Genomic DNA, 26,359 nt, shown 5'->3' with positions numbered 1-26,359 from the left:
AAGTGTACATGCGAGAAGCTGAAAGTGACATTTGCCACCTAGTGGCGAAACTATATATTAATATATATATTTTGCGTAAATTCCCGGATTTCTCATTTACAAATGGAGATAGCACGGACACACACCAAACTTGAAGTTTTTACCAACATCTAAAAGTGGCTACGTAGTTCCATTACAGGATGCAGAGGCGCTGTCAACGAACATTCAAACGTCTCTACGATGTCTACGTCTACGAATCCCGGGAATCTCTCGTTGAGATAAATGATATAATTGTTTTATCAGAGGAAAGTTTTCTCTCGCTGTTATTACGAATATTAAGTGTATAGATTTAAAATAACATTTACAGAAAAATGCCACCGAAAAAATTAAAGGTATATGTATATATACACATATATATATATATATATGTGTGTGTATCTTAATATTTATTTAAAGATTTCTTATTTGGCAGGTTAAATACAAGTTACATATTTGTTTATTAACTTATATTAAATAAATTTTACTTATATTGGAAAATATTTTATTGTCTAATAAATTTAAATCTTTGTATTTTTGTTATGTAGGAAAGTATAGTTTTTCTTCTAAACATCGGGATTGTTCGTCATGGTACTCAAAGCAATTCACAGTTGCTAGATAAAGGAAAGTTTATTCTTAAACACATTATTCAAAAGAAGGTACAGTTCTTTATCATACGATTAGTTATATCTGTATTTCTCTATATTGTACTTATATTTTTTTTAATTATAAAAATATAATTCTGTCCAGATATTTTTACGTCCAAAAGATGAAGTAGGAGTGATATTAATGGGATCAGATAACAAGAAGGCTGACAGTATTACAGAATTAGATAATATACAAGAATTGTGTAGTATGCAAGTTGGAAATTGGGATTTAATAGAAAGCATCGAGAAATTACAAACCACCAATCAGAATTGTTCTTGGATGGAAGCAATTTATGCTGCAGTTCAATATATCAATCATGAATGCCTGTAAATATAATAATATAACAAAAAGTCTTGATTCTTTTTAAACATATCAAATTTATTATGTTTTTTATTTCAGAGACAAATCTGAAAGGAAAATAATGTTGCTGTCTGATTTCAATGAGGAAGAGGATGTTGTGAATCAATTCCAAATGGATGATATTGCAAAGACATTAAGTTCAGAGGGAATTTCGCTCATAGCAATGTATGTTCAATGAATTAATTTCCTTGACTTTATATGATCGACAGTTATTAATCAGTTAATAATTAGAAGTTAAAAATATTGTATGATATATTGCAGCGGAGAAAGAGCACTGAATAATATAGATGAAGATTCTCAAACAGCTAGTGAAGCATTACTTATGACTGTTTTGCGAAAGGTAATTTCAAAGAATGACATAAATCAATCTTGTATGAATATGTAAAATAATATTTTTTATAGATTAATGGTCTATATTTCACTTTTGAAAGTGCTATGTCAGATGTACGCTTTTATAAACGGCCGTCGACTAAACCTATGCCATGGTACTGTCAGATGGAATTGGGGAACTTTCACATACCAATTGCAGGAATTTCCAAAGTAAAACTAACTTTATGTAAAATAATTAATATATATGTAACATTATATTTTATATAATATATAATGTATTATTTATGTTACAAGATGCCGACAGAAGTAAAGTTACCAGAAATGATACTGATAGGTAAGACAAGTACACTCGATATGCCTGATCAGGAAGTGCCAATTAAGAACGTCGCACAGTGGACGGATAACAATAGAACTGTTCATACAAAAGAGGATATTATCCGTGGTTATGTGTACGGTGGCAAGCCTATTCCGGTTTCGGGTAACTTACGCTTTAATTTGTAGTATATTGCCCTACTAATAGATTTGAACGATTGATGGAATATATCGATTGTAGACGAGGCTAAGCAGGCAATGACTCCCAAAACTAACGAAAAATGTTATAAAATACATGGTTTCACTGCAAGAGAAAACATTCCTATGGAATACTGGCTGTCGGATGGCACGTACGTTATCGTACCGGCCAACGAGGTACAATAGCAAAGTTATTTCTAGTAATTATTATAAGACATACTGATTTGGGAATAAAAAAATGAATAATAAATTCTTTACAGTCGGTAAGTGCGCCATTTTATAGTCTGGTGCAAGCCATGGTTGACAAAAATGTAGTTGCTATAGTGGAGAAGATCTATAGAGCAAACACTGAAGCTAACATGGTCGCATTATTTCCAAGTGTTGATGTACCGAATGAACCTTGGGTGAGAGTCTTTTTATTATTTCTTACTTTTTACTGTTACTCCTATCAAATAATATTATGTTAATATTATGTTATATATGTATAATGGTATGTTTGTGTCAGTGTCTTATTGAGATTGGCTTGCCTTTCGAGCGAGATTATGGTGCGATAGCGCAGAGACCCTTGAAATTTGTAATGAAGCAATTGTCGAAGGAGCAAAACGATGCTATTGACGATTTGTTAACATCTTTAGAATTGCCCGACGCGTAAGTGTGAAATATAGTAAATATATATTCAGTATAAATCATAAAGTAATACGATTAATATTCTATTGAATTTTTCACAGTGTCGATGATGAGACAACTAATGTTAGCGAAAAATATCTACCGGGATATATGCCAGATCTCGGAGCGCAACATATGTGGGATATGCTATCAGCTCGCGCGCTTAAGCCGGACAAACCGTTGCCACCTATTGCTGATGATGTAAAAAATCTTTTAGAACAACCCGAATTTGTGAGAGAAAAATGTAAACCAGTTGCAGAAAGGATACAAAATTTGTTTTCTTTAGAGAAGAAGCAGCCTCTTAATAGTAGGAAGTGAGTAATTATCAATCAAAATTAAAACTTGTAATTTATTGCAAATTTAATATAATGAATATACATTTTTTTAGACGTAAAAAATCGAAAGAGAGAGATAATGAGCAATCTGATAACGGTGATGTATCCATGATGCAGTCAGTTAAAACGGATGAAAAGGATATTACAAAAGACAATAATGATGAATCAAAGAATATGACTTCTAATGCATGCAATTTTGATTTTGATGATATTGTGAGTATATACAAACTTTCATATTATTTAACTGCATTTTTCAAATATATACATATATAGTAAAACGTTATAATTTTAAGGTTATATTTATAATTTTACAAAATTATAAATATTATTACAGGGTGATATATAGAAAACTGCTGGCAGGAATCATCTTGATACTCACCTTGCAACTTTGTTTTTTGAATTATGCAGTGTAAAAAACTTTTTAGAAATATATTTTTTAATGAGAATAAATATCTATACGTGTGTATGTATATGTAATATATTTGATATTTAGTAAAAAAAAATGTATATTACTTTTTTTCAGAACTGTAATTTTTGACTTTTGATATTTTCTCAAAGTGCTAACAGTAACGATGACGCTACCGCTGAATAAGAAAGACGAGGCTGCCTGCCCACATAACGCCTACCATTTTCCTATCCTTGATTTACCAAAAATTCATTGACATCTAAACGTTACACTACTATACGGTATGTTTAATTAAGTAGTCGAATATGGATTTGGATTTTCGAATTTATGTATTAATGTTATATGCGTATAATTTTATTCGAGAAAACCTTTACGTGTGTATAGTACACTTGCAGATCAGTTTCTGTAAAATATACCGCCTTCATTCACTTAACTCTTGAATTATTTCATCGACTCGTTTCGCGAAGATGACGGCGATTTAGCCTACATCTATAAAAGGAAAGAGATCGTCGATTACTTATGAAACGCGCATTTCTCGTCGACGACTCTTACATTTGAGATACTCTATATAATCAGCGACGGATTAAGGTATTTTAAGACCCTAAGCGCAATAATTTAATGATATATGTATAATTATACATATATTTATATTCACATATTTTTATTTTACAAAATATTTAAAAAATAATCAAAGTGATATATATCTTATATATATATATTTAAATTAGATACTTTTACTAAGGAAAATATTGAAATTAATTATAAGATCAGGCTACTTATTTGAGCATCATTTTATACGTCAATATAAATATATGTTTAATAATAAAAATAAATATTAAACTTATTTGAATTTGATTATATTGCAATAGTAAAAGATATATATCTATATATATATATATATTCTAAATTTAATTAAAATATAAATCAAATATTTCTTTATAATGATATTTTACTATTAAATTCTTTTCGCCAGGGCTCCTTTCCTTTTATGCACAAGGCCCCGGATGTGGGACCATAGCGTGCTATCTGAAGAACGGTCCTCGAGCGGAGAGGACGCCGCGGTTCAGTCGACGAGAAGACGCTGCGTCGTGAGGATCAACACCTGTTGAACGAACGTCCGCCGCTGGAGAACAGCATGGGTAAGTCGAATGAGACCTGGCTGACTCCGGCTGACTTCTTTTCAATACCTACGCATAATTCCCACCTGATATCGAATATCGGATAACAGGACATTGTGGCGCGCCTCGCTGGAATTTTTTACTCGCCTGTCGCGAAGAACGATCTTAGATCCATCCTCGAGCACGCGTATATTCGTGTGTGTGCGTCATCATCATGTAAATTTAAGCATGTTTCCTCACGCTCGAACAATTTTACAACGATTCGTGGTCGGATAAAAACCATCTAAAACACATAAAGATATCAAAGAAAAAATTCATTCTCATTTTTCAAATATGTGATTAGAAATTTTTTGGATATTTTTAAGAGATTTTCGATATTATTGCAAGTATCTCAAATTATCTTGAGCGACTGTTGACAATTTCCTCTGCTGGATATTAAAATGTTAAAAAAATTTAAGTTATGTAAAACATAAGCCTTTAGATTAAATAAAGGCGTATCTTTTTTTTAATACTTTATACACATATAATTATGTTTTATACACTATTAAAATAATGTTTTTAGATGCTGCTTTCCATTTCTCGACTTTGAATCTTTAATGTATTTATCTGTTTATCCATTATTTTGCTAAATAAGTATATGGAATTAGCAAAATTCCACATAAAAAAAATATGTTAAACCTAAGGCATTTTAAGCGTAACGAAAATAATCTGATGAATATTTCAAGAATATTTCAAGTCAAGTTTGGGATAATTTGAATATGCGGGAAAAAGTAAAACAAATATCTTGACCGTTAAATTTAAATCACACAACTATTATTATCTACTTTATTTGTGGATGCTGCGTGAAATACTACGGATAAATCTCTCGCGGTGAAAATGTCACGGTAGAATGTATCTTGCAGTGTATATTTGCAACATTATGCAATCGTGTATCTTCATCAACTTATCGACATCTGTGGTATGATATTTCTTCTTCGAATAAATGCTTATCTTAATAAATAAAAGCCAAACTTTTTTTTGACATAAGAGAATAATAAGCCTGTATTTCCTGACCCGTAGAGAGATTTCTTACAGCGATGTGTGACGTGAATTTATTCCAGTACGTTGATTGTAACTGATCAGGACACGCTACATATATACATGCTATTGCGCAAATAACGGGGAAAGTCTCGTGAAGTCATGATAATGTTAAAAAGCCGAGACGCTTCGATTAATTTTGGGTCAGCGTGAAATAAGAGAAACCTTTCGTGACGCTTCGGAGCTGACTCTGGCCGTTGGCCGTGAAAAAAAATACACGTACAAACGCGCGATGCGAAAAGATATGCTTGCGACGGTAAACACTGACCTAGAATAGAAAAGTGTGGAAACTTGCGTATGTTAATTGCCTTGGGAGGGAAAAAAAATAGATGTACGTCGCTTTTATCGAGACTCGTAATCGCAATTATGTGACTATAGAAAAGAAATTATCTAAATCTAGATCTCAATTACGGACATCTGAAGGTGATTGTAAATGAGTTTTTTTACGAAAAGATGTAAGGACAAACTGCCTTATTAAATATAATTAATTAAGAAATTATCATTTAATTATTCGCATTATCATTTAAATTCTTATTTAACTATTTGAATAATTTTTCAATCACGCATCAAAAAAAAAAAAATAAATAAAAGAAGAAATATAATTTAATGAATATAAAAATTAGAATCTCCAGGAATCAATGTTATATGTTTTTCTTATATTCTCGCAATATACTTTTTAATGATAGAATCGCGAAGTATTTTACTTGCGCAAACTCCGATCGTTACCGGACAATATTCCGGATCCTTTCTCTAGTTTTTCTTTTCCTTTTTTTATTGGTGCACCATGTTGCGTAACTGATTTTCTGCGTTGTCTCACCTTTTTTACTTTGTTTTTTTTTTTTTTTACAGGGAACATTTACGTCTGCAGCCTCGTCATATTCGCGGTAAGTGGTCGGACTTTCATTCGTTTCATTGTGAGACACATGCACACTCCTGAATGCATTTTCTTATGTGCTTCCTGTTCTCGGAACCCGATCATTTTCTCCGCATACACACACATATTATTAGCGTGGGAATTTTCTGTGCAGAAATGATTCATGGCGTTAGATAGGAAGCGCAGTTAATTAATCAAAATTACGGTTGCTAATTCTTGAAATAAGCACGAAATCTTGCTAACATAAAATTAAAATAATCATTGCGGTAATTTTGCGTTAAACATATAGATCAGTGGCAGCGAATATAATTTCTAATTCTATGCGCAATGTTTTTTAAATTTATAATTTTCAAAATTATATATCAAAAACTTATGTCCCGTTAATCACACGCGACATTAAAATTTTAAAAAGAATTATTTTTACTCATAATCACTTTATGTCTTCAGGCACTTCTCGTCGCGGTACAATGCGGAGATATAATGCGCAAGAGTATCGTCTTCGACAAGAATACTCCGGATGTGTTTTACTGTCCGCAACACAAGCCGATCGGCTTCGAGAAAATGCTGGTCAAGGCGAGGCCGCTCTCTAGGCTTTGCCAATTCGAGGGTCGCCCGATACCGGAGGATTACAAGAGCGACTGTTATAATGACGTGGACGAAACTGAGTACGCGTGCAAGGAAAAGTACAGAATCATGGTGAGTGTTAAATTTATCTTTCCCGTAAATCGCTGTACAAAAAAATGCTCCCTTTATATGATTTATAAAGAAACTACTACCACACATATATCAAAAAGTGAAATAATTTAGAGAGAATATATTTTAATCAGTTTATACAAGATATGTTAAAAAAGATAGTGCTCTCCTCAGATAAAAGTTTACAAAATGCCTAGACTTTTAATTAAAATGTTAATCGCTAATATGGCTAGAATAAGATGCTATAAAAGCTTGCACGCGGATCAAGATTAATTATTAACTTATTGTTAATTAAGAAAAAAATAATTTGCTCGACCCATGCCATTATGGTAACATTGTCGCGTGTAACGGATTGGTGTCGGTTTTTTTTTTCGTTACAGAAGCGATTCAGTAATCCAGATGGGGATACGAAAGCCATTGACAACGAGTACGTCGAGAAATAGAAAAAACGGAAATGATGCTGCACAGCCGCGATCCACGCGCACGCAAATCATAAAACCCAAATAAAATCAAAGCTACACCATACTAATGCTCGGGGCTGCTGTATCGACGAAAGAAAGGAGCTCTCAACATTTATAAATAATAATATTTATAGTATAAAATAATACTTACAATTAGCATGTCGACAACATGATAACTCGTGATTATTGCATAAATATCGATTATCCATTTCTTCATATTATATATATAATAGTAATTATTATTCGTATTTCATATTTGTTATACATTACACACATATGCTCCTAATGATATACCAATAGCCAAATTATTGGCGCATGAAATACTCACGATGAAGAAGTGGATAATAAAGGAATAATTAACACGAGCGAAATGTATTGTAAAAATACGAAAATACTCCAATTCAAAATTTTGTTACAAATTTATCTTTGATATAAAGTACGAGAAATAACGAATGATTGAGTATGCTCTACGTTTTTAAAGCTTCCTTTTTTAGGGAGAATTAATTTTTATAACATAATTAATAAAACTAACTGCAATGGCTAAGCTGGGTAATTGCTGATTAACCCTTTTTGATGAAGCTTCAGAAAATATAGTGCATAGTTGTTTTCATATATCTGGATCTAATTATATGTCAATCATATATTAGCAAATCTATTATCAAATACCTATTGCCAGGGCATTTACTCTGTAACGTATGTTGTTAAGAAAAAATGATTAGTCATGAATATTATTCTCTAAAGGAATTGATCGCACTTAATAATTGGTAATAATGTATAAAAGAAAAAAAATATGTGATCAGAATCTCGCAAGTTAACAAAGGAGATCAAAGTTGTGCAATTTTTTTTATAATTTTCGAAAAAAAATTATTAATCGTTACCTCTATACTCTATATCATATATAAATAAATAAAATATTTGCAAAATAGATATTGTTCCTTATATTATTTCATCGTTTTTTCTGTCACAATGTCGAGGAATACATCGAAAGTCAGAAATATACGTGGTACGTAATCCTTCAGATGTAGATAAATAATTGATCACCTACATCAAGCGTGAAGGAAAATGTAAATTACAATCTGAATCAATTATTTCCGCTAATAAATCGTTGTAATTATCTAACGAACAGCCTTTGTTTTAGATGAGGCTTCATCCGCCGGGGAGCGACACGCCTTATAACGGGACACACCTGTCCAAGTTCTTGGCCTTCGAGAAGGATTTACCGTACGCACGAAAGAATCAAGTATAGAGGAGAGCGGCAATGTCATTTCAAGGACGATGGTAAATTTATGTCAATGAATGCAATTGAAAATGTTTGCGACAGAACATTTGCTACTTTATATATCCAGGATGCAATAAAAAAAAATAATGGCTTGTTCCTGTAATTCAATTAACGAGAATTGCGTACCACTTTTGTACAATCAATCGGGCCGGCCCCGCTTGCTGATTGCTTATATTTTTGTTACCATTTATTTCTGATATATTTTTGTGTTAAATGATTTTAATGAGAAGATGCTGATAATTTTGATGATACGAATACAAGAATATTTTGTAAGGATATTTTGAATATTGAAATGAAAAAAAAAAACTTTCTTTTTTATCTATTTGTAATAGATTTATCAATTTAATATAGCAAAGATTTGTTGTGTTGTTTAAAAAAGTTTATTATAGTTAAATTTATCAGTTTCTGAAAATTTTGAAAATAATTCGATTAGTTTTTAGAAAATAATTTTTGTTCAATTTTGTCTTTTAACTTGAATGTCAAGTATTATATATAATAACTCGGGGTAAAATAAAGAGCGTTCTAGAAATTTTTGTATTATGTTTTGCTGCAAACAAATAGCTAAAAATATTGTTGTGTCGCCAAAATTATCGGAATCGTGCCATTTTAACGTTCCTATTTGTGGTTTAGTTTGAACACGCTTTTTTTTTCTAATAGTCAAATTATTTTCGTAACATGATTAAAAAGCGTTTGTTTGTAACTTATATAAGTATATAGAGAGTACTATATTTAAGACATATTATCCCATTATTGTACATTGTTAACTGTAATCAATAAATGAAAGAGTGTTTAATATTTGATATTATATTATGACGATAATAGATGTAAATTTATTAGGATGATATTTAAGAAAATAGTATTTCTCCAATTTAAATAAATTATAGTAATTTATATATATATATATATATATATATATATAAGTTGAGCATATATACGTATAAAGTGTGGAATAAAGGCCCGTGCGCGCAGAGATATCTTGGTTGAAATTTAATTAATACTACTTTAGTTGAAGATATTAATTATTTAACTATTATTTAAATATTATTTATGGTATTAAATGTACAAGCAAATAAGAACCGATGATAATTTTTCAAATTCCATGTATTTTATAATTTATTTTTTGCATGATGGTTTATATGTAAAAATCAATTGTTACTACAGAGCCATTTCTTCTATGAAATACGGGTATTAATATTTCATTTGCTGTGCTTTTTGCAAAACTTTGAGACTTACTCTAAAGATGTAACATTCTCTTTTGTCAACTATTCACCGTAAGACAGTATTAAAGTCGGATACCAATTTCCGGATACATATATATATATGTATTGTGTGTACCCACAGCGCGAGAAAGAATTAATAAAAACTAAAAAACAATATTAAAATTGTACATCACGTAACGAAGGATATCTCTTCTATTAGCGATTTACTTTAAGCATATTATTTACTAATAGGCATAAATATATCTTTCATCAAATTATAACATTCTCTGACAGTACACAAGTTGAAAAACATGATACTTAAAAAACGTTATTCACAAGTATATCACATCTTAATATCTTCAAACATGATGAATCAAAAAGGAAAGCGGAGACATGTAGTTTAACAGGATGATATTATTACACGATCAATTTTACAAGATCAATTTTCCTCCATTCGAGGCTCTGATTTGTGCCACTTGCTCCGGAGTAAGTATGAGCTTGCTGCCATTAGGTAGTGCCAGAGCATAGTGGCTTCCGGTCTCGTTCACGACTACCACTAATTGCGTATTTGCGTTTGTCGGTGGCGGAGGTGTAGTTTTTACTGGTGTAATGGATATACCACCTTGGCTCATTCGCTGAATGATCTGCGGCGGAATAACGCCCTTCGCCGAGGCGACAGTGATGTCCGAAGTGATTACAGGTTTCTGCCTAGATTCATTATCATTTCTCGAAGCTTGTTTCAGTCTAGCCTCTTTCTCTAGGGTACTAGTTTTCTCGGTGATGATCATTTCTATCTCGTCGTCGCTATCGCTGAGCATGATGAGAGATGTGGTCTTCTGGCCGCTGTTCTTCGTGCTAGATGTCTGTGGTGCTCTCCGCTGCGGCGTTGTTTTAGATGTACGTTGTTGAGGAACGTTGCCTCTTGCGGGTTTCGAGCTGCTAGTTTTTTGACAAATATCTCTGACAGGCGTGTTATTGCTTCTTATTATCATACTATTAGGTTGCTGCGAGTTCTGTCGCGAGATCGTCATGTATCTATTGTTCTGATTGCATCTATTCTGCGGTTTTAATGGATTTTGCTGATTCGTCATTGGTGCGACCATATATTCCTGAGGCTGTGTACTCGTAGCTACCACGTAGGGTACATAACTCACGCTGTTGACATATGGTTGGGTCGCCATCATCTGTGGATCTTGCTGTTGAAAGACGGGTTGCTGTTGAGCAGCGGGTAGAAAATTTGTCTGTGAATTCTGCATCACGTAACTCGGTTGCGGGCCTGGTTGCACATAATAGCCTTGAACCTGCGGTGATGCGATTCCTTGAACAATCACACTCTGTTGCATCACTGGAGCTCCTAGTGGAGACATGACGTTTTCTCCCGCGGCGATTCCAGGATTTTGTTGCATCACGTAATAATAGTTTTGCTGTTGATTCGCGAATCCAAAGTTGTTTTGTACATAGTGATTTGAATTGGATTCATAGATCGGACCTTCATCTTTAATATCTAATTCTGAGTGCACACTTTCAACAGATTCCAATTTACAGACCGCGTTCGTGGTAGACACTGCTCGCTTAGGATCCACTTTGTTCGTGGTGGACACAACAGTATTAGATCCATCATGTGTACCCTGCAAGCCACGCGTTTTCTCGAACTCTGTTGTCTCTTTGTTACTTTTGAGTTTAACCTTAAATTTATCCTTGCTAATTTTCGCATTCGCGAGATGAGGTACACTAAACGCCACATTGTTCTGAGACGTATTCTCCGTGATGCTCTGCACCTTGTGTTGAAATGATTTTAACCTTCGATTGGCAGCTGTAAAATAATAAATAAACTTAAAATTTATTTTTTTTGTTTTGTTTTGTGAAGAGTTTAGACGGAAAGAGTTTATTCATTACTATTGAATAGTGTATTTTATTATAAAAAATATATTACAAGTTACAAGAGAATTGAATCAGAGATGATTAGATATTTTTAGATTTCTCTATTAATGACAACTGTTTATAATAAAATAAATTAATGAATTAGTAATAAGTAAACTTTTATCACATAAAAATAAATTTTAAATAAAAATAAAAAAATAAATTAAATAAAATAAAAAAATTTAAATTAAATAAAAAAATAAGAGACAGTCTAAATTTTCTCGAACATTCGACACTTACACGGACGTTTATTTTTCCTTTTGCGAGAGCCCGGTAGAATCCAATCTTGGTCTGAGTCCTCCTCTTCCGACTGATCGTCAACGTGTCGGACTTTCGGAGAAGAGTGAGAAGCGGATGTATCGTCCTGTGCGCCGGGAGCCGCGTAGACTGCCTCAATGTCGGTCCATTCCTCCAACTCGTTCTCGTCGCTCTCGTCGTCTGAATATAATTGTTCTGTGTATGAAGAAACTCCGCGCGTTCGTAATACTCGTCGCGTTTGTTGCTCCGTATCTGGAAGGATTGCAAAGAATGTATTGCGTTGTTCTTGATACGAAAAACACGTAAGACAATTGCCGGAAAATGGAGGAGCGACGAAGAGGATTACCTTCGTCATTCGACGCACTTTCGTTTTCCCCGGGTTGCTTGTTAAGTTCCTGCTTTTTTCCTCCCTCCTCAACTTGCTTTCTTCTTGTCGATGACACTTCAACATCCGATTGTTTGTCGCCGTTTCCTTTCCACCGTTCGTCACCACTCGCTTCCCGACTCTCACGACGACTTTGCTCGGAATTTTCGACCGTGTTTTCGCCTTCGGTTGATTGGTGCTGTTGCTGGCTGCTTTGGGTGCCAAGTGAGGATAGGGTAAGTTGCGGTAACGTTTGTAACGTTGCATCTCCGGAACTTGACAGTGGATCCCTGCCCTGCGATCCAAGAACCCACCAATTAGAGTTGAGACCACCCTCACTGGATGAGTCCTGATCCTCCACATTGCTACAACACACCATCAACTTGTCTGCCATATATGCTCGACAAAGACATTAATATTACAGAAGAGAATACAGCGACCACATTGTATATCACACATGGATTGTAGCAATCTCAAGAGGCGTCAGGTAGTTCGAATTCTCCAGATAAAAGATGAAAATTAAACTACAACGATAGAAGGCTATATATATAGGAAAAAGATATACGCGACGTTATTAATTGGAAAGAAGAAACATTGCATTAATAAAGCTAAATGAGATGCAGTGAGATAATATTTTCCAAAATCTTTTTCATTCATCATATGTTTTTACAATTGTTTCAATGTGTGACAATGTATGATATTTTGAAAAATAATATCCAATTATTTCGCGCCTTAAAATATGGAAGCTGTTGATATACATACCCTTCCTTAAAATTAGACCATTCCCTTTGAAGTTTTGCTCTCGCTTTTCGCATTGTATCTTTCAAAGCTCCTTCTATTGGTTCGAGGAAATTTAATAATTCGGTTAAGTTCTCTACCAATGTTATTTCACACTGAGGAGCAATATCTATCTGTAAATGCCGATTCTTTAGCAAATAAAACATGAAATATTATAAATGAAAATATTAAGTATATCAATTTATAATATATAAATATAAAATGACAAAACTTGTTAATGTAAATTACAAAAAATAAGGAATAATTATGTAGCCTATTACGAACTAAACTGATAAACAGTCAGTGTTTAAATTATGTATAGGTCACATTTTTAAAACCGTTATGATTTGAGTCGTGACATATTTCAAAATATTTTGAGCACTGTATTGTTATTCCGACAATGAGATTGTAAATAATCGTCCCTAATTCATATATGTATTAGGGACGATTCCCTTATTCATATATGTATAGAGTGTTGAAGACACATGTACTTTGAGAGACAAACAACATTATAGACTCTAATAACGGAAAATACATGTTATCTAAAACTGTCAAATCATCAATTTTATTTAGTCCGTTTTTGTTTTTTTTAGCGTCGAAACCTCTCACTTTTATAAGCTCTTTTAATAAATGTGACCTATACATAATTTAAACACTGTTCACTCACAGTTTAGCTCGTAATAGGCTACATAATTATTCCTTATTTTTTGTAATTTAAGTGTATCAAACTTACTGTAATATTGTTTTCTGAATTAGTACTTTCTGAGAAACTGTTAATGAGATCCCTTAATCCTTCCACAGTGTCGACTATTAGTCGAAAATCAGAAGCCCCTAGATCAGATAACATCTTGTCAAAATTTTTCTTATACTCATCTGTTTTTGGATCCTTAGAGCTTCTCAAATTATAACCAGTATTAGAATTGTTTGTGTAATTATCCAGATCAGATTCTACATCTTCTTGTAAGTCTAGCTCATTCGCAGAGTAATTTTTTTCCTCTGTTTCATCTATTTTATCCATTTCATCTATCTCATCTGTTTCCAATTTCTCATATTTTATCAGTTCAATTTTTCTTTCATTGTTGTGCTCTTTTCCCACTTTACATCGAGATTGTATTATTTTTCTTAAATTTCTTCCATCAATCGGATAGTCTGATCTTTTTATTATCGATGAACCTTTGACTTTGTTTACATGAAAGGCAAATTTAGTAATTTTTTCAGTTAATGATACACTATCATCAATAGAAGGAGATGCACAAAGTGAGTCATTCAAAGTCATGATAACATTACTACTACTAGTCTTTGTTTCACTCAGCTTCTGGTCATCTGATTTGGACGTCAATATTGAAATATCACTTACATTATCACTGGCAGAAAGACTTTTGGTATGTACACTTTCAGGTAACTTAGAATTCTCAGCACTAATTATGTCATTTAGTTTCTCATCGTCCGTTTTTGAACTGTTGGATAAATTATCGCTCAACCTCTCATTCTCATCTCTTTCAACAGCTAAAATTTCACAAGAATCTGCATTTTTATGTGCTTTTATTTCTTGTGATAATTCGCTACTATTGCTCCCACACTCATTCGCTCTTCTTTCTTCGTCGATTTCCGATTTCAAGTCATCTAACATTTCATTAATTATCCCTATACCACAATTATCATTTTGAGTGTTAACAAAACCTTTGAACACTGATGACGATTCATTGTCCACAGACTTGTTATCACTAGAAGTATTGGTATCGTAGCCACTAGATCTTGCATTTGACAGCGCACTTTCCTCGGACATTTTTGACAAACTCCTGCAACGCTTTCTATTTATAGTGTTCAAACTTATGTTATTATTAGTGCATGTGCTCGTATTACTCAAATTTGTATCCTCGCTGATTAACGAACTTGCGCTACTATCATAGCATTTATAATTCAAGTCGTTATTCTTGATACTACTGTGCCTGGTTGATCTGCGAGCCGATGAGTTATTGTAAGATTCCATTTTTTTTTGTTTATATCTACTCAATCTTGCGCCGACTAACTTGCCTGTTTCCGTTTCTTCTCTTGGTCTGACAGGCTACAGCATATATAGTACAATTATTAACATATTTATAAGATATACACAGTTTTATATAAAATATATTTTATTTTCTCCATTAGAGATATACCGAGTGTTTATTGTACTATAAGACACTGCTATTGCAATCTAAAGTAAAAGAAATAAACTTTCTTCTGAAATTTTCACAATAACGTATCAAAGAATGTGATAATCGTGATAATAAAATAAAATAAAATAATTTAACAAAACAATAAAAAATGACATTTCTTTGAAAGATTTCCAGAATCAAATGCTATTATTATTCTTTTAAAACCAGATCCAAAACCATGTGTTAAAATGGAAATTTATTATTATCTATAGATAAAATTGTACAAAAAACGCAGCATATGTATTTTTAGTATTTTGTTAAAGAATTTTAAGTTTTAATAATTTAACAAAAAAAAGTATTAGATCTCAAAAGGATAATTACCTTGACAGTCGACAAAACTCTATTATCTAGACAATGCCTGTAAATTCTGAGATCAGTTGGGATGAATTGTGGAAAGTACATATATCTCGTCCCATAACGATCGACTCCTAAAAGCGTTTCAAACTGATCTTCCCATGGCTGTTTCGCTATATCTTCCTGAACTGTTTTTCTAGTATGCTATAAAAATTAGGAGTGTTTAATTTAATAAATTTTTTCTTTTCCAAAAATTATCAAACTTACCATTATTGTATCACAGACGGTTTTCAGCAGCCAAATTCTCTGCCTAAAGCTTAAATCTTCAAAGTATTTCCCATTGAATATTGAGGCGTTGGGGAAAACGTTCCAAAATTCTGGTTCGATGCCAATAGTTTCTAGAACCTAAAAATCTTTGTTCATATCTCCGGTCACTGTGATGTACGAGTATATTATATCTACATGTGTCTCCAAAATTCCGTGAATATACTCAACATAAAACTATGGATAAGCAATTACTCGCAATGGGGATTTATGAAAATACGCACTTTGGTTGCATCTTTGTGCTTTGCCTGATAAACTTTGAACCAGCTCGCGACCTTATGCGTAAGAATATTGGTCCAAAATGCATACGGCATTGGTGGCACCTTGCGCACCTTTGCTTTGGTAATTGGGGAACTACAATTTGAAAAAAATCGTTTGCTTAATATATAATCTCTGTTTTCATTTTTTTACATCATTGTATAGCTCTTGAATTTAATATAACCTTAGCAAACACGTCATGATGTTTGCCAGTTGCTTCGATGCTCTCGGGATCAACAGCATCCTCTCCATTTCGTATATGGAGAACGGAGGTATATTGAGAGATTCTCTTGCTAGATGGAGAAAGTGGAAAATTTGTGGTATCTGAAAGAATATCGTAAGAGATTTATGACCCGACGAGATTTATTGATAATTATAAATAATTATTCGGATAAATTATAAATAATAATCCTAATTACCTCCCACATCATTTTTATCTCCTCCTTCATTTCCTCGGAGAAAAAATTCTCTTGCTCCCCATCGTTTATTTTCTGCTTTTCCTCCTCCGATTTTTGTTTTCTGTTTTTGCGTGACATTTTGCCTATAATGAAAACAATGCAATTTATTAATAAAAAAAATTCACATAAAATTAAAAATCAAGATTTATGCATCAACTTTACTTCTTATTCGGTTCTGCATCAGAAAAATATATATATAGGTATATCGCATTTTTTAAATTATTTATATTAATGCAGGATGTCCTAGATCTGTTGCATTTTTTCTTATACTGTTTGGTATAATTCCACGACATGATTATTAATTACATGATTAACATTAAAATGAAATGTTACGAAATATCACAGTTCATTGATATCGTAAATATACACAAGGAATTCTACGCCATTAATTGAGTTGATAGAATCAAGTGTGTATTTAAAAAGAACATCTCTCGTCACTTGCGCATAATCATTATTATCGTCGCTTATGACATTGTCAGTGCAAAACAAACGAGGATGACCTAGTATCGTTGTTGTACAAAGAGAATGTTATCTCGAAAAAATTCGACCTCGCCGCTGTTCACGAAGGTTTCCGTATTTCAAGTATATAATATTGCATATAATCACTATCTTTATATATAATCTTGTTAACTAATAAATTCTCTCATAAAACTCACATTATTATAATTAATGTGAATTATTCAGTAGCTTTCCTTTTTTGGAAAAATATTGCTTATTTATTATTGACTAGCATGAACGAAATTAATTAATCCCTGGTGAATACTTAGTTCATACATATTTGATTACCATCAATTTTGACGAATCAAAGTGTGATGATAAATTGCTGATTGGCCCCCAATGTTCATCGAACATGTTGTCTTCGCTGCCTAACACTAATATTTTTAATACAAACATTATCATTGCCATTGTTATTCTGTGAACTTCGGGGAAGATATACGACCATCAGCCGGACAACCGACCGGTCGCGACTCGTGTAAGGTGCCATTGAACATCGATAAGGATAACACCACTGTTTGTCTTGTAATTACGTTGAGACGATCCATTAGAGAGGCAGTCACGAAACATTTCCATCGGACAAACGCAGACAAGTTTGTAATTATTTTACAATTCGTCTTATTTATATACATAAATGTCGAAACTCGCGTTGAAAGTACTTAAAAATGGTTTTTTTAATTATACTATCATATGTCGCGCACGTTTACATTAATGATAAAGTCTAAAATTAGTTGTTTTTAAATTTTAAAAATGATAAAGTCGAATATAGCGTTTTGCATTAAACATACATCAGTTTATATTATAATATAAACTGCTTTATTTTACTGCGCATTCTTAGCAATTCGTGCACGATTGTCGCATAAACATGATAAAAAAAGATATTTAATATATTATTCTCTAGGAATAAAAATATTTTCTAGAAATTAAAATCATGCATAATAAAAAAAAATAAAATCTTAATTTAATAATAAGTATTTGACGAGTATAAATAAAAATATTCCGTTGCAAAAAATTCCACATATGACTGAAATGACGTGGGATAGACTTATTCACGGACTTTTATTAAATAATAATATCATCTTTGTTTAAGGATAACAATCCCACACAAAGTAAAGAGAACGTCCTGATGCTTACGTCGTTAAATATCGCTTACGTCGTTAAAACGCATAACAGTTTCTAATCACGCGATACATATGCACTTTTATACTTGCTTCGATCTATCTTGTTTTATATCAGTGATATACGCGTCCGATATGATCGATAATGACATAACAGTGATAATAAATTGTCATGTACTTCACACGCCCACGCTTTGTAATAATGTGAAAGAAAAAGAAAGAGAGATGCATCACATATTACAGTAAAATTACATTTTATGCATTATGTTCATTCTTCGAACACAAGTACCAAATAAGAGGGAACAGGAGTTTTCGCGTGATCGTTTAATGTGCGATAAACAACTTGTTCCCGATCGAATAAAATTAAAATGACCGCAATAACACCTACATTTGACACCTGACATTTCACTTCTTCGCGTAAGAATATTATTTTTTTTAAATTTTATTCGTGGTCATAATAACGATTTAAGAAATGCAGTTCTAAAATAATGACTAATGGATTATATCATAAATATATATTCGATTACTGAGAAAAAGCGTCACTTTTATGTTTCATTGTTAAACATTATAATTCATCTTAGATATGAAAAAATAGATATTTATAACAGATAAGTCACAATCTTGTATATCCCTTCCCTATTATTTTAGATTAATATAGCTGTATACTTCAAATAATATTTGCTAGTTTTTTCCCACGTCAATAAAAAATATCGCAGATAATATTAAACGGCTAATTCGAAGAGAAATAATTACCTAATATAATATTAATTGTATGTTACGACAAATACGGTTCTTCAAGAATCACTGAAGTTGATATTAACTTTTAAAAAATTAAAATTTAAGAATCGAAACGAAGGATGGTTTTATCAAAAAGTTTCTTTTAAGAAAAACAAATATGTCAAAGAATTTATCATTAAAATTAATGCTAAATGCTAAATAAAAAAAAAATTATGACAGTTTGCGTCATTTAGTTTAAGATCGTGTCGCATAATGTCTGCCTTGTTAGTATGAAAAAACATTGAACAATATTGTTTATCTTTGAAAGATTATAAACGCGCACACGCATAGCGGTAAGGGGTTGCGATACGATAGTATCCTATCATTAAAGTTGGGAGGATACTCGACCGCTATTGTTACACCTCAGTCAATTGTCAGCCGTCTTAGGGGGTGGTTTGAAAAAGCATGGTGACAGGATCGAAAGAGCTTTTCCATCTTGTAATTGAGCGATAATATTATCTGACAGAATTCACAAACTGCGATTCGAGTCATATGATGAAAAAAATTAATATATGATAAAACCAAGAAAAAGTACGAAAAATCAAGAAAAACTTCACAATTATCACAAAAAAATATCCTTCTTTATTAAATCTCCTATGTTGGATAAGTTTCTTGAGTAAAAGCGCGATAAAAGATAATCAATTCATGTATTGAAAAAGGAATGCAAATAAAAATAAATAACTAATATTTTACTTAATAAGGCAACCTGAAATAAAGCAACCTACGTCACAAGGAACATAAAATCGTCTCTTGATAAGAGAATGTATTCGCCGAAGAATGAAATACGATCACAATAAGCTAAAGGAGAGCATGACTGTGAAATGAAGAATTCATCATCAGAGCAGGAAAAGACCAAGTCAACTTTTAATCCGTGGAACGATGCGCGTGTTTTAACTCACATCAGTTCAAACAGAACACCTGATTTCGCCCATTTAAGAATATTCGATCCGCATCTAATGCCGAAGCAATCCTCCAACCGCAATTCCAAGGATGTCAAAATCGAGAATAATTATTACAATGCCACCGACCGAGCGCCCTTCGATTACTTGAAAGCTAATAATTCCATCAACACTGTGCACCTGCAGAATCCTTACAGACCGCCCCAACGTTTGGAGGGATTTGCGTCCCGTGATCATTCGAAGGTAGATTAACAGAGTCTAAAAAATGTTTCAATTTTTTGCAATAATAAGAGACTTCTGTCAATTCAAATAATATTACAATTGTTTTTTCATTATTAGAAATTGTATTTGTGTAAAAAATAATTTAGCAAAGAAATCAAAGATATCTAAAAATATTCTACAACTTTAAAAAGAATTTTATAATTTATTAAATACATTTGGAAAATATATTTTTAGATAGTACAAGTTAAATATTATTAGAAAATATTAAGTTTTGTTAACAAGTTTAACGAAATTAATTTCTTTAGTTTCTTGCCTGTTTTTTTATCTTTATACTTTACTTATTTTGATCATGTATGTATAATTAATATAAATATATATGATACATAAAATAAGATGTGCGCAATGCATAAAAATGAACATCAATAAGCGTAATTATATATTCAGGATATGTACCGATCGCAAGATTTTACCCTGAGATCGAGACATAACAACTTATTCGCGAACAAAGAATCAATTGCGATTAGAAACAACGATCAAGAAAATGAAAAAATCGAAAGGTATGGACAAATCTCTTAAAATCAAATTCTCGCAATATCTTTGTTCTTTAATCTACTCTGTGTTTAATCTACTTTTGTTAGATCGAAGAAAAAGAAACATCAACTATTGACCGAACTCTGTCAGCTTACTAAGCAATATTGCACGAACAGCACCCTTCACGGTTTGCGTTACATTGGTAACTCGGAATTGTCAATCGTAGAAAGGTAAAATTCGTGCAAACATATATAAAAAAATACATAGTGTGACATATTTTTGATATCTTGACAATTAGCAAAATTCGAGTTTAGAATTTTGCGAAGTAGGAAAATTTGAAACAAATTTTTAGCAATTTAGCCGAGAAACAATTTTTAATATATATCAAAATTACGTCATTAATTATACAATTACTTACTATAAACAAAACTCTAAGACTGAACAATGTTCTAGGATATTAAATATATTTTTTTTGTAGAATATTTTGGATAATCTCGTTCACTATCGCGTTGGGCATGGCTGTATATTATATTTGTTATCTCTATCAAAAATGGAACGGATCACCTATCATCATTTCTTTGAGTCCCGAACCAGTTTCCCTTAACGAATTTCCTTTTCCTTCCATAACAATCTGCAACATGAACAATGTCAAGAAGACTGAAGCAAAACGAATCGAACGCGGGTAAAGTACACATTAATTCGTTATCAATAATTCTATTATAAATATAAAATTAACATAACTATGTATAAATACAAAAATTATTATTACTTATACATAACTACTGTTAACGGAATTAATATGAGCAATCGTTTTTGATGTGCGATATTTATCTCTAGGTCTGACGACTTGGATAAAATACTGATGGAAGATCTCTGCAATTCGGAAACAGGCAACGGATCTTATGATCAGGCTATAAACTGGAACAGGATGCTGCGGTTTATGATTAATGCACGTAGCGTAATACTATTTTTTACATATATGGAATGTTGAATAGACGCTTTGAGAAAATATTCATTGAGACGATTAAAATTTGTTTACGCAAATTAAAATTACATCTGTCATCTCTTGAAAAATTGATAATTTAGAATATTTTATCTCAGCTTATTTTTTCGTTATTTTGTTCAGGTCTCTCAGCCATGCACAGATATGTTGTACTATTGTCTTTGGCATGGGAATCAGACCGATTGCGAGAGAATTTTTAATCCTACGATGACCGACGAGGGTATTTGTTGCAATTTCAACTCGGTGACCAGAAAACATCTCTTCTATAATCCGTGAGTGAGGCTCGATTAAATCAAATTTGTGTAAATGCGTTATGTAATTTTGATGTATACAAATGGAAAATATTATATGACAGTTTAGTTTCTAATCGCTATAGAGGGAGAGAGTAAAAGCAAATTTGTGACTCGGGATGGTATTTTATTTTAGACACGATTGGCCCGACCTGAATATAACGTATCCATCTGTCAGCGTTGATTGGAATGCTGAAAAGGGATATGACGCGAGTATGCCGGCGGATGTTATTCCATGGAGACCGTATGGTTCTGGATTGTATTATGGTTTGACTTTAGTGCTTGATGTGGAAGCAGATGAATATTATTGTTCGTCAACCGCTGGCATGGGTTTTAAGGTCGCGCTATAAATCTCTCTCTTTGTTATTTTCCTCTTTATTTAGCAAAAATGTTGACATTATTAAAAGATTTTAGAGAAGCATTTTTTGTTGTTTAGAGAAATATATAATTAATAATTAATAAACAAATATAAATATAAAATTGTAAAATAATTAATGAACAAAGAGTTTTTTTCGTACATGAAGATTTCACAAAGTTCATGAATTATTTTCTCAAGAGTATCGACTGATCTTCGAATCCAATCTAATAATATATACAATGATGCTAAAAGATACGATCAATTTTGTAGATGCTGCTCCACAATCCGGTGGAGACGCCGAAAATCGCCGATTTCTCATTCTCGATCACGCCAGGCGAGGAGACCCGGGTGATTATAAGACCGCGGATATCGACTGCCAACCCGTCGATAATCTCTATACCCCAGAAAAAACGGAAATGCTTCTTTACAGCCGAGAGAAAGTTACGTTATTATCGGACGTACACGCAAAGGAATTGCATTCTGGAGTGCGAGGCGAATTTTACGCAGAAAATCTGCGACTGCGTGCAGTACTACATGCCAAGTAATTATCACATTAATCGTTAATCGTACATAATCTCGTAATAATACATTGTTAATAATATTATTTCTGTGTGTAATAAAATATTATTATATTTTTTAACCAAGTAGTCAAAAGATTCTTAAAGTCCTGTTTATACAGAATCTTTTAACTACTTGGTTAAGAAATATAATATTTTATTATACATTGAAATATTATTTAAAAACAGATTACATTATAAAAAATATATTTTTACATAATATTATTACGAGATATATTTAAATATGATGCTAAAACTATTATTATATATATGCTAACATTAAGGCATAATTTAAAAGATGCGAGAAGTAGATTATAAATTGTTTTCAAAATTAAAAAAAGTACTTCAATCTCTCTGTATTATATTAGCGCATTTACTAACAATAAGCTGCATTGTTTGTTTGCAGAATCAGCGAATACACCGATCTGCGGCAAGAGAGATGAACAATGTGCTAAACGTGCCAGACGAGCTATGGAAATCAAACTCTATGACGAGGATTTAAATCCAATAAACATTACAGAAGTGTGAGTTTATTTGAAATTGGATATTCTTTTAACGAGAAAAAAAGCCGCACGATTCGTTCATAAACTTTTATGTGCCTATTTATTTTGCAGACCGAGCTGCAATTGCTGGCCAGGCTGCTACGAAATTAGTTATAGGATAGAGCTGTCACAGAATAAATTAACATCGTCCTTCAACATTGATAAACGATACGTGAAGAAGAATATAGATTATTTCACGTAATTATTTAATTTATGAAAAAAAATTAATATGAATAAGAGTTCAGGTTGACATTTAGATTCGAAGATACAAGGCATCTCGCGAATCTTTACATTCTTATAATCTTTAAATTCTCTTTATATTTTATTAAATTTTAATATTAGAGCTTAAATACAAACTTAATTTGACTATGAAGAATTTACAAACAATTATATCTCTCCTGTGTTCTCTTTAACATAAAATTGGCTAAGTTGATAAACGTTATTAAGATAGAGTCAGATTTTTTGGATACCTTGTATATGCAGGATACCCTGTAAGTATATTATTTTCGTACCAAGCTCTTATTACGAGTCATATACTTACAGGCGCTCTTGTAAATTTTATCATATACATATATTTCTATTTTTTTTTTTTTTGTAATGCGTTTCGTTTTAATTCTTAAAATTATTTGTATAGAGAAAATGCAGCGGTAGTTCACCTATTCTTCGTAGACTCTCAATTCACAAAATACGTAAAAAATGAACTCTATGGATTCACCGAATTTCTGTGTAAGTATCCGACCTCGAAGACGATTTATAAGAATGATGAAGTACAATTCAGTATAAATTTGCAGCAAGCACAGGAGGCTTGCTGGGTCTCTTTTTAGGTTTCAGTTTTCTGTCATTCATGGAGATTGTGTACTTTGCAACTATGCGGTTGTGGTGTCGTTTACACAATCGTCGAGAATCACAGAGACCCATCACGCTCCAGATACATCCGTTAGATGATAGAAGGAATGTGATTTATCCATTCGCGAACTGAAGTTCGTCTCTTCCGATTTAGCGTATTATGAAGTGTATTATCAAAAAATATATTGAATGTGTATGTTTTCAATAAATTAAAAATATTTACGGTTTTCGATTTATCACAGAATAAGGCCTGGTCTATGATCGAGTCGTAACTCGTAACAAATTAAGCAATCACGTTCGATCATTCTTTAAATTCAACTGTGATTAATTTCTTACGACTCTATCGTAGACTGGCTCTAACATGCAACTGTGAAAAAAGATACATTGAGTTAATATAATTACATTAAAATAAATTATCGTATTTACAAATATGAATTAACAATTAACGAATTAAAAATGATCCCCAATATAAAGGAATTTACAGAATGCATTAAATGTCATGTTGTTTTAAAAGCCTCGAAAACTAGGAAAAAAAACTCTCGTTACTTTGGCAATTAAATAAAAGTCTTCTACATTTATGAGTTTTTTCATACAGATCATTAACGTAAACTATCAAACACTGTCCTAATAATATTCAATCAAATCGTGCTTTATTGACACGGTCACATTTTTCAGCACGGAAATTGTACTGGTCAATCGAACGACTGACGAAGAAGCCGGATTCCTCCTTCGAATCGACTCGTCATTCGAAGGTCGGGCAACATTCACTTTAAAACATATGATCCGTATTTAAAATGTCGAGAAAAAAAGAAGCAGAAGGAAGAAACCGGGCTTCCTTGTGACGAAATCTCTTCGTGTTTCTTCGTTCTCATGGGCTTACCTTTGCGTTCTCGAATCTCTTCAATCAGATGCTAGTCTCAACAATGATTAGGTAACGTCGTAACTAACATCACGTCACGTCAAGAAATCCGAGTATTCCCAGAAAAGAGTGGAAATATCTCGTCGAGACTATACCGACACTCACGACGACGCCATGACAGTTGCGCGTGGTTAATATCACGTCCTCATGCGCACGACGTCTACGTCATTAGAGCCGGTCAGCTGTATGCTTTGGCTGGATGTGCGCGACGTGATCGGAGCCAATTAGCTACAATCACGTGGAGCAGATAAGGATTTGCGCATAATTTAAATCGTTAATACTGTTTTAATTATTATGGAAAAATTAAAACGAACTAAAGAAACCAGATATTACAAATAGTTACAGCTGATAGCTATACAGATGATATTGCAGAATTTACTTTTAAAAGATGAAATTTATATTTAGTCTATATAAAGATATATATATATATATATATATATAAATCTCTGTAAAACAAAGAATATTTGTATTCTATATGCCGAAATAAATATTTAGAGTAGCAATTAAACATAAATTCTAAAAAAAAATAATTAGATCTAGATTATAACCGATTTTAACATAAATTCATTTAAAGTTTATTTATTATAAAAATTAGTATTGAAAAGAGAGGAAAAATATACAAAAATAATGACTTTTTTTTCAGTTTCAGAATTTAAGGAGACATTGTTAAAGAATTATTCTAAAATATTTTTCTCAACTTTAGGGAATATATATCTAGCGAATGTGATTATAAGAAAATAATCTATTACAAACAAAAATAATAGATAATTCATAATTGCTTCGATACGAATTACGTATTGGAATATTGATAACATCGGGTCTGGTAATGAAGTGATAACTTTGCAAATGGTTATTGTGACCTTTCGAAATCTACAAAGTTTTATCTTTCCATATATAATCAATGTATAAAATAACATGTGTGTTTTTTTTGTGGCTCACACGCGCTCACGCACGCACACATGCACAAACACGACGAAAATAAA

At 32.2% G+C, this 26,359-nt stretch overlaps 4 protein-coding genes across 14 annotated transcripts; 3 read left to right on the top strand and 1 right to left on the bottom strand.

The window, feature by feature from the left end:
• The first annotated feature begins 183 nt into the window (after positions 1 to 183).
• LOC140671535 (X-ray repair cross-complementing protein 5) lies at positions 184 to 3,786 on the top strand. Of its 5 annotated transcripts, none has more exons than XM_072902871.1 (14): positions 184 to 371; positions 564 to 674; positions 766 to 989; positions 1,063 to 1,188; positions 1,285 to 1,363; positions 1,426 to 1,563; positions 1,648 to 1,831; positions 1,907 to 2,040; positions 2,124 to 2,267; positions 2,369 to 2,511; positions 2,592 to 2,843; positions 2,918 to 3,077; positions 3,388 to 3,551; positions 3,655 to 3,786. In XM_072902871.1, the coding sequence occupies exons 1-13, from the start codon at positions 351 to 353 to the stop codon at positions 3,400 to 3,402; spliced, it is 1,731 nt and encodes a 576-aa protein (XP_072758972.1). In that variant the 5' UTR covers positions 184 to 350; the 3' UTR covers positions 3,403 to 3,551; positions 3,655 to 3,786. The 5 variants fall into 5 exon arrangements, with proteins under 5 accessions (XP_072758972.1, XP_072758973.1, XP_072758971.1 ...); XM_072902872.1 differs by having other exon boundaries at positions 3,666 to 3,764; XM_072902874.1 differs by adding an exon at positions 3,199 to 3,273 and having other exon boundaries at positions 185 to 371; positions 3,388 to 3,730.
• A 517-nt stretch (positions 3,787 to 4,303) lies between these two features.
• On the top strand, positions 4,304 to 8,046 carry LOC140671536 (uncharacterized). The gene is made up of 4 exons (XM_072902876.1): positions 4,304 to 4,409; positions 6,315 to 6,349; positions 6,787 to 7,035; positions 7,413 to 8,046. Exons 1-4 carry the CDS (start codon positions 4,406 to 4,408, stop codon positions 7,473 to 7,475), a joined length of 351 nt encoding a protein of 116 aa, XP_072758977.1. The 5' UTR covers positions 4,304 to 4,405; the 3' UTR covers positions 7,476 to 8,046.
• A 1,806-nt stretch (positions 8,047 to 9,852) lies between these two features.
• On the bottom strand, positions 9,853 to 25,510 carry LOC140671532 (uncharacterized). 2 transcript variants are annotated; one of them, XM_072902862.1, is made up of 11 exons: positions 25,338 to 25,510; positions 16,781 to 16,902; positions 16,546 to 16,685; positions 16,328 to 16,457; positions 16,047 to 16,184; positions 15,807 to 15,983; positions 14,024 to 15,355; positions 13,276 to 13,439; positions 12,496 to 12,878; positions 12,132 to 12,401; positions 9,853 to 11,784 (listed from the first exon to the last, which is right to left on the bottom strand). In XM_072902862.1, the coding sequence occupies exons 2-11, from the start codon at positions 16,895 to 16,897 to the stop codon at positions 10,403 to 10,405; spliced, it is 4,233 nt and encodes a 1,410-aa protein (XP_072758963.1). In that variant the 5' UTR covers positions 16,898 to 16,902; positions 25,338 to 25,510; the 3' UTR covers positions 9,853 to 10,402. The 2 variants fall into 2 exon arrangements, with proteins under 2 accessions (XP_072758963.1, XP_072758964.1); XM_072902863.1 differs by having other exon boundaries at positions 13,276 to 13,424.
• On the top strand, positions 14,535 to 24,992 carry LOC140671533 (pickpocket protein 28). 6 transcript variants are annotated; one of them, XM_072902867.1, is made up of 14 exons: positions 16,980 to 17,401; positions 17,751 to 17,907; positions 19,911 to 20,351; positions 20,775 to 20,887; positions 20,969 to 21,091; positions 21,340 to 21,543; positions 21,699 to 21,810; positions 21,988 to 22,136; positions 22,291 to 22,492; positions 22,783 to 23,053; positions 23,476 to 23,593; positions 23,684 to 23,809; positions 24,246 to 24,337; positions 24,403 to 24,992. In XM_072902867.1, the coding sequence occupies exons 3-14, from the start codon at positions 20,031 to 20,033 to the stop codon at positions 24,588 to 24,590; spliced, it is 2,019 nt and encodes a 672-aa protein (XP_072758968.1). In that variant the 5' UTR covers positions 16,980 to 17,401; positions 17,751 to 17,907; positions 19,911 to 20,030; the 3' UTR covers positions 24,591 to 24,992. The 6 variants fall into 6 exon arrangements, with proteins under 6 accessions (XP_072758969.1, XP_072758968.1, XP_072758967.1 ...); XM_072902866.1 differs by having other exon boundaries at positions 17,587 to 17,907; XM_072902868.1 differs by lacking the exons at positions 16,980 to 17,401; positions 17,751 to 17,907 and adding an exon at positions 14,535 to 14,672.
• Positions 25,511 to 26,359: the final 849 nt, after the last annotated feature.

The sequence above is a fragment of the Anoplolepis gracilipes genome, chromosome 12 (assembly GCF_047496725.1).
Source record: "Anoplolepis gracilipes chromosome 12, ASM4749672v1, whole genome shotgun sequence".
NCBI classification, from domain to species: domain Eukaryota; kingdom Metazoa; phylum Arthropoda; class Insecta; order Hymenoptera; family Formicidae; genus Anoplolepis; species Anoplolepis gracilipes.
The sequence above is the reverse complement of the archived record's forward strand: the minus strand, read 5'-3'. Positions and strand labels throughout refer to the sequence as shown.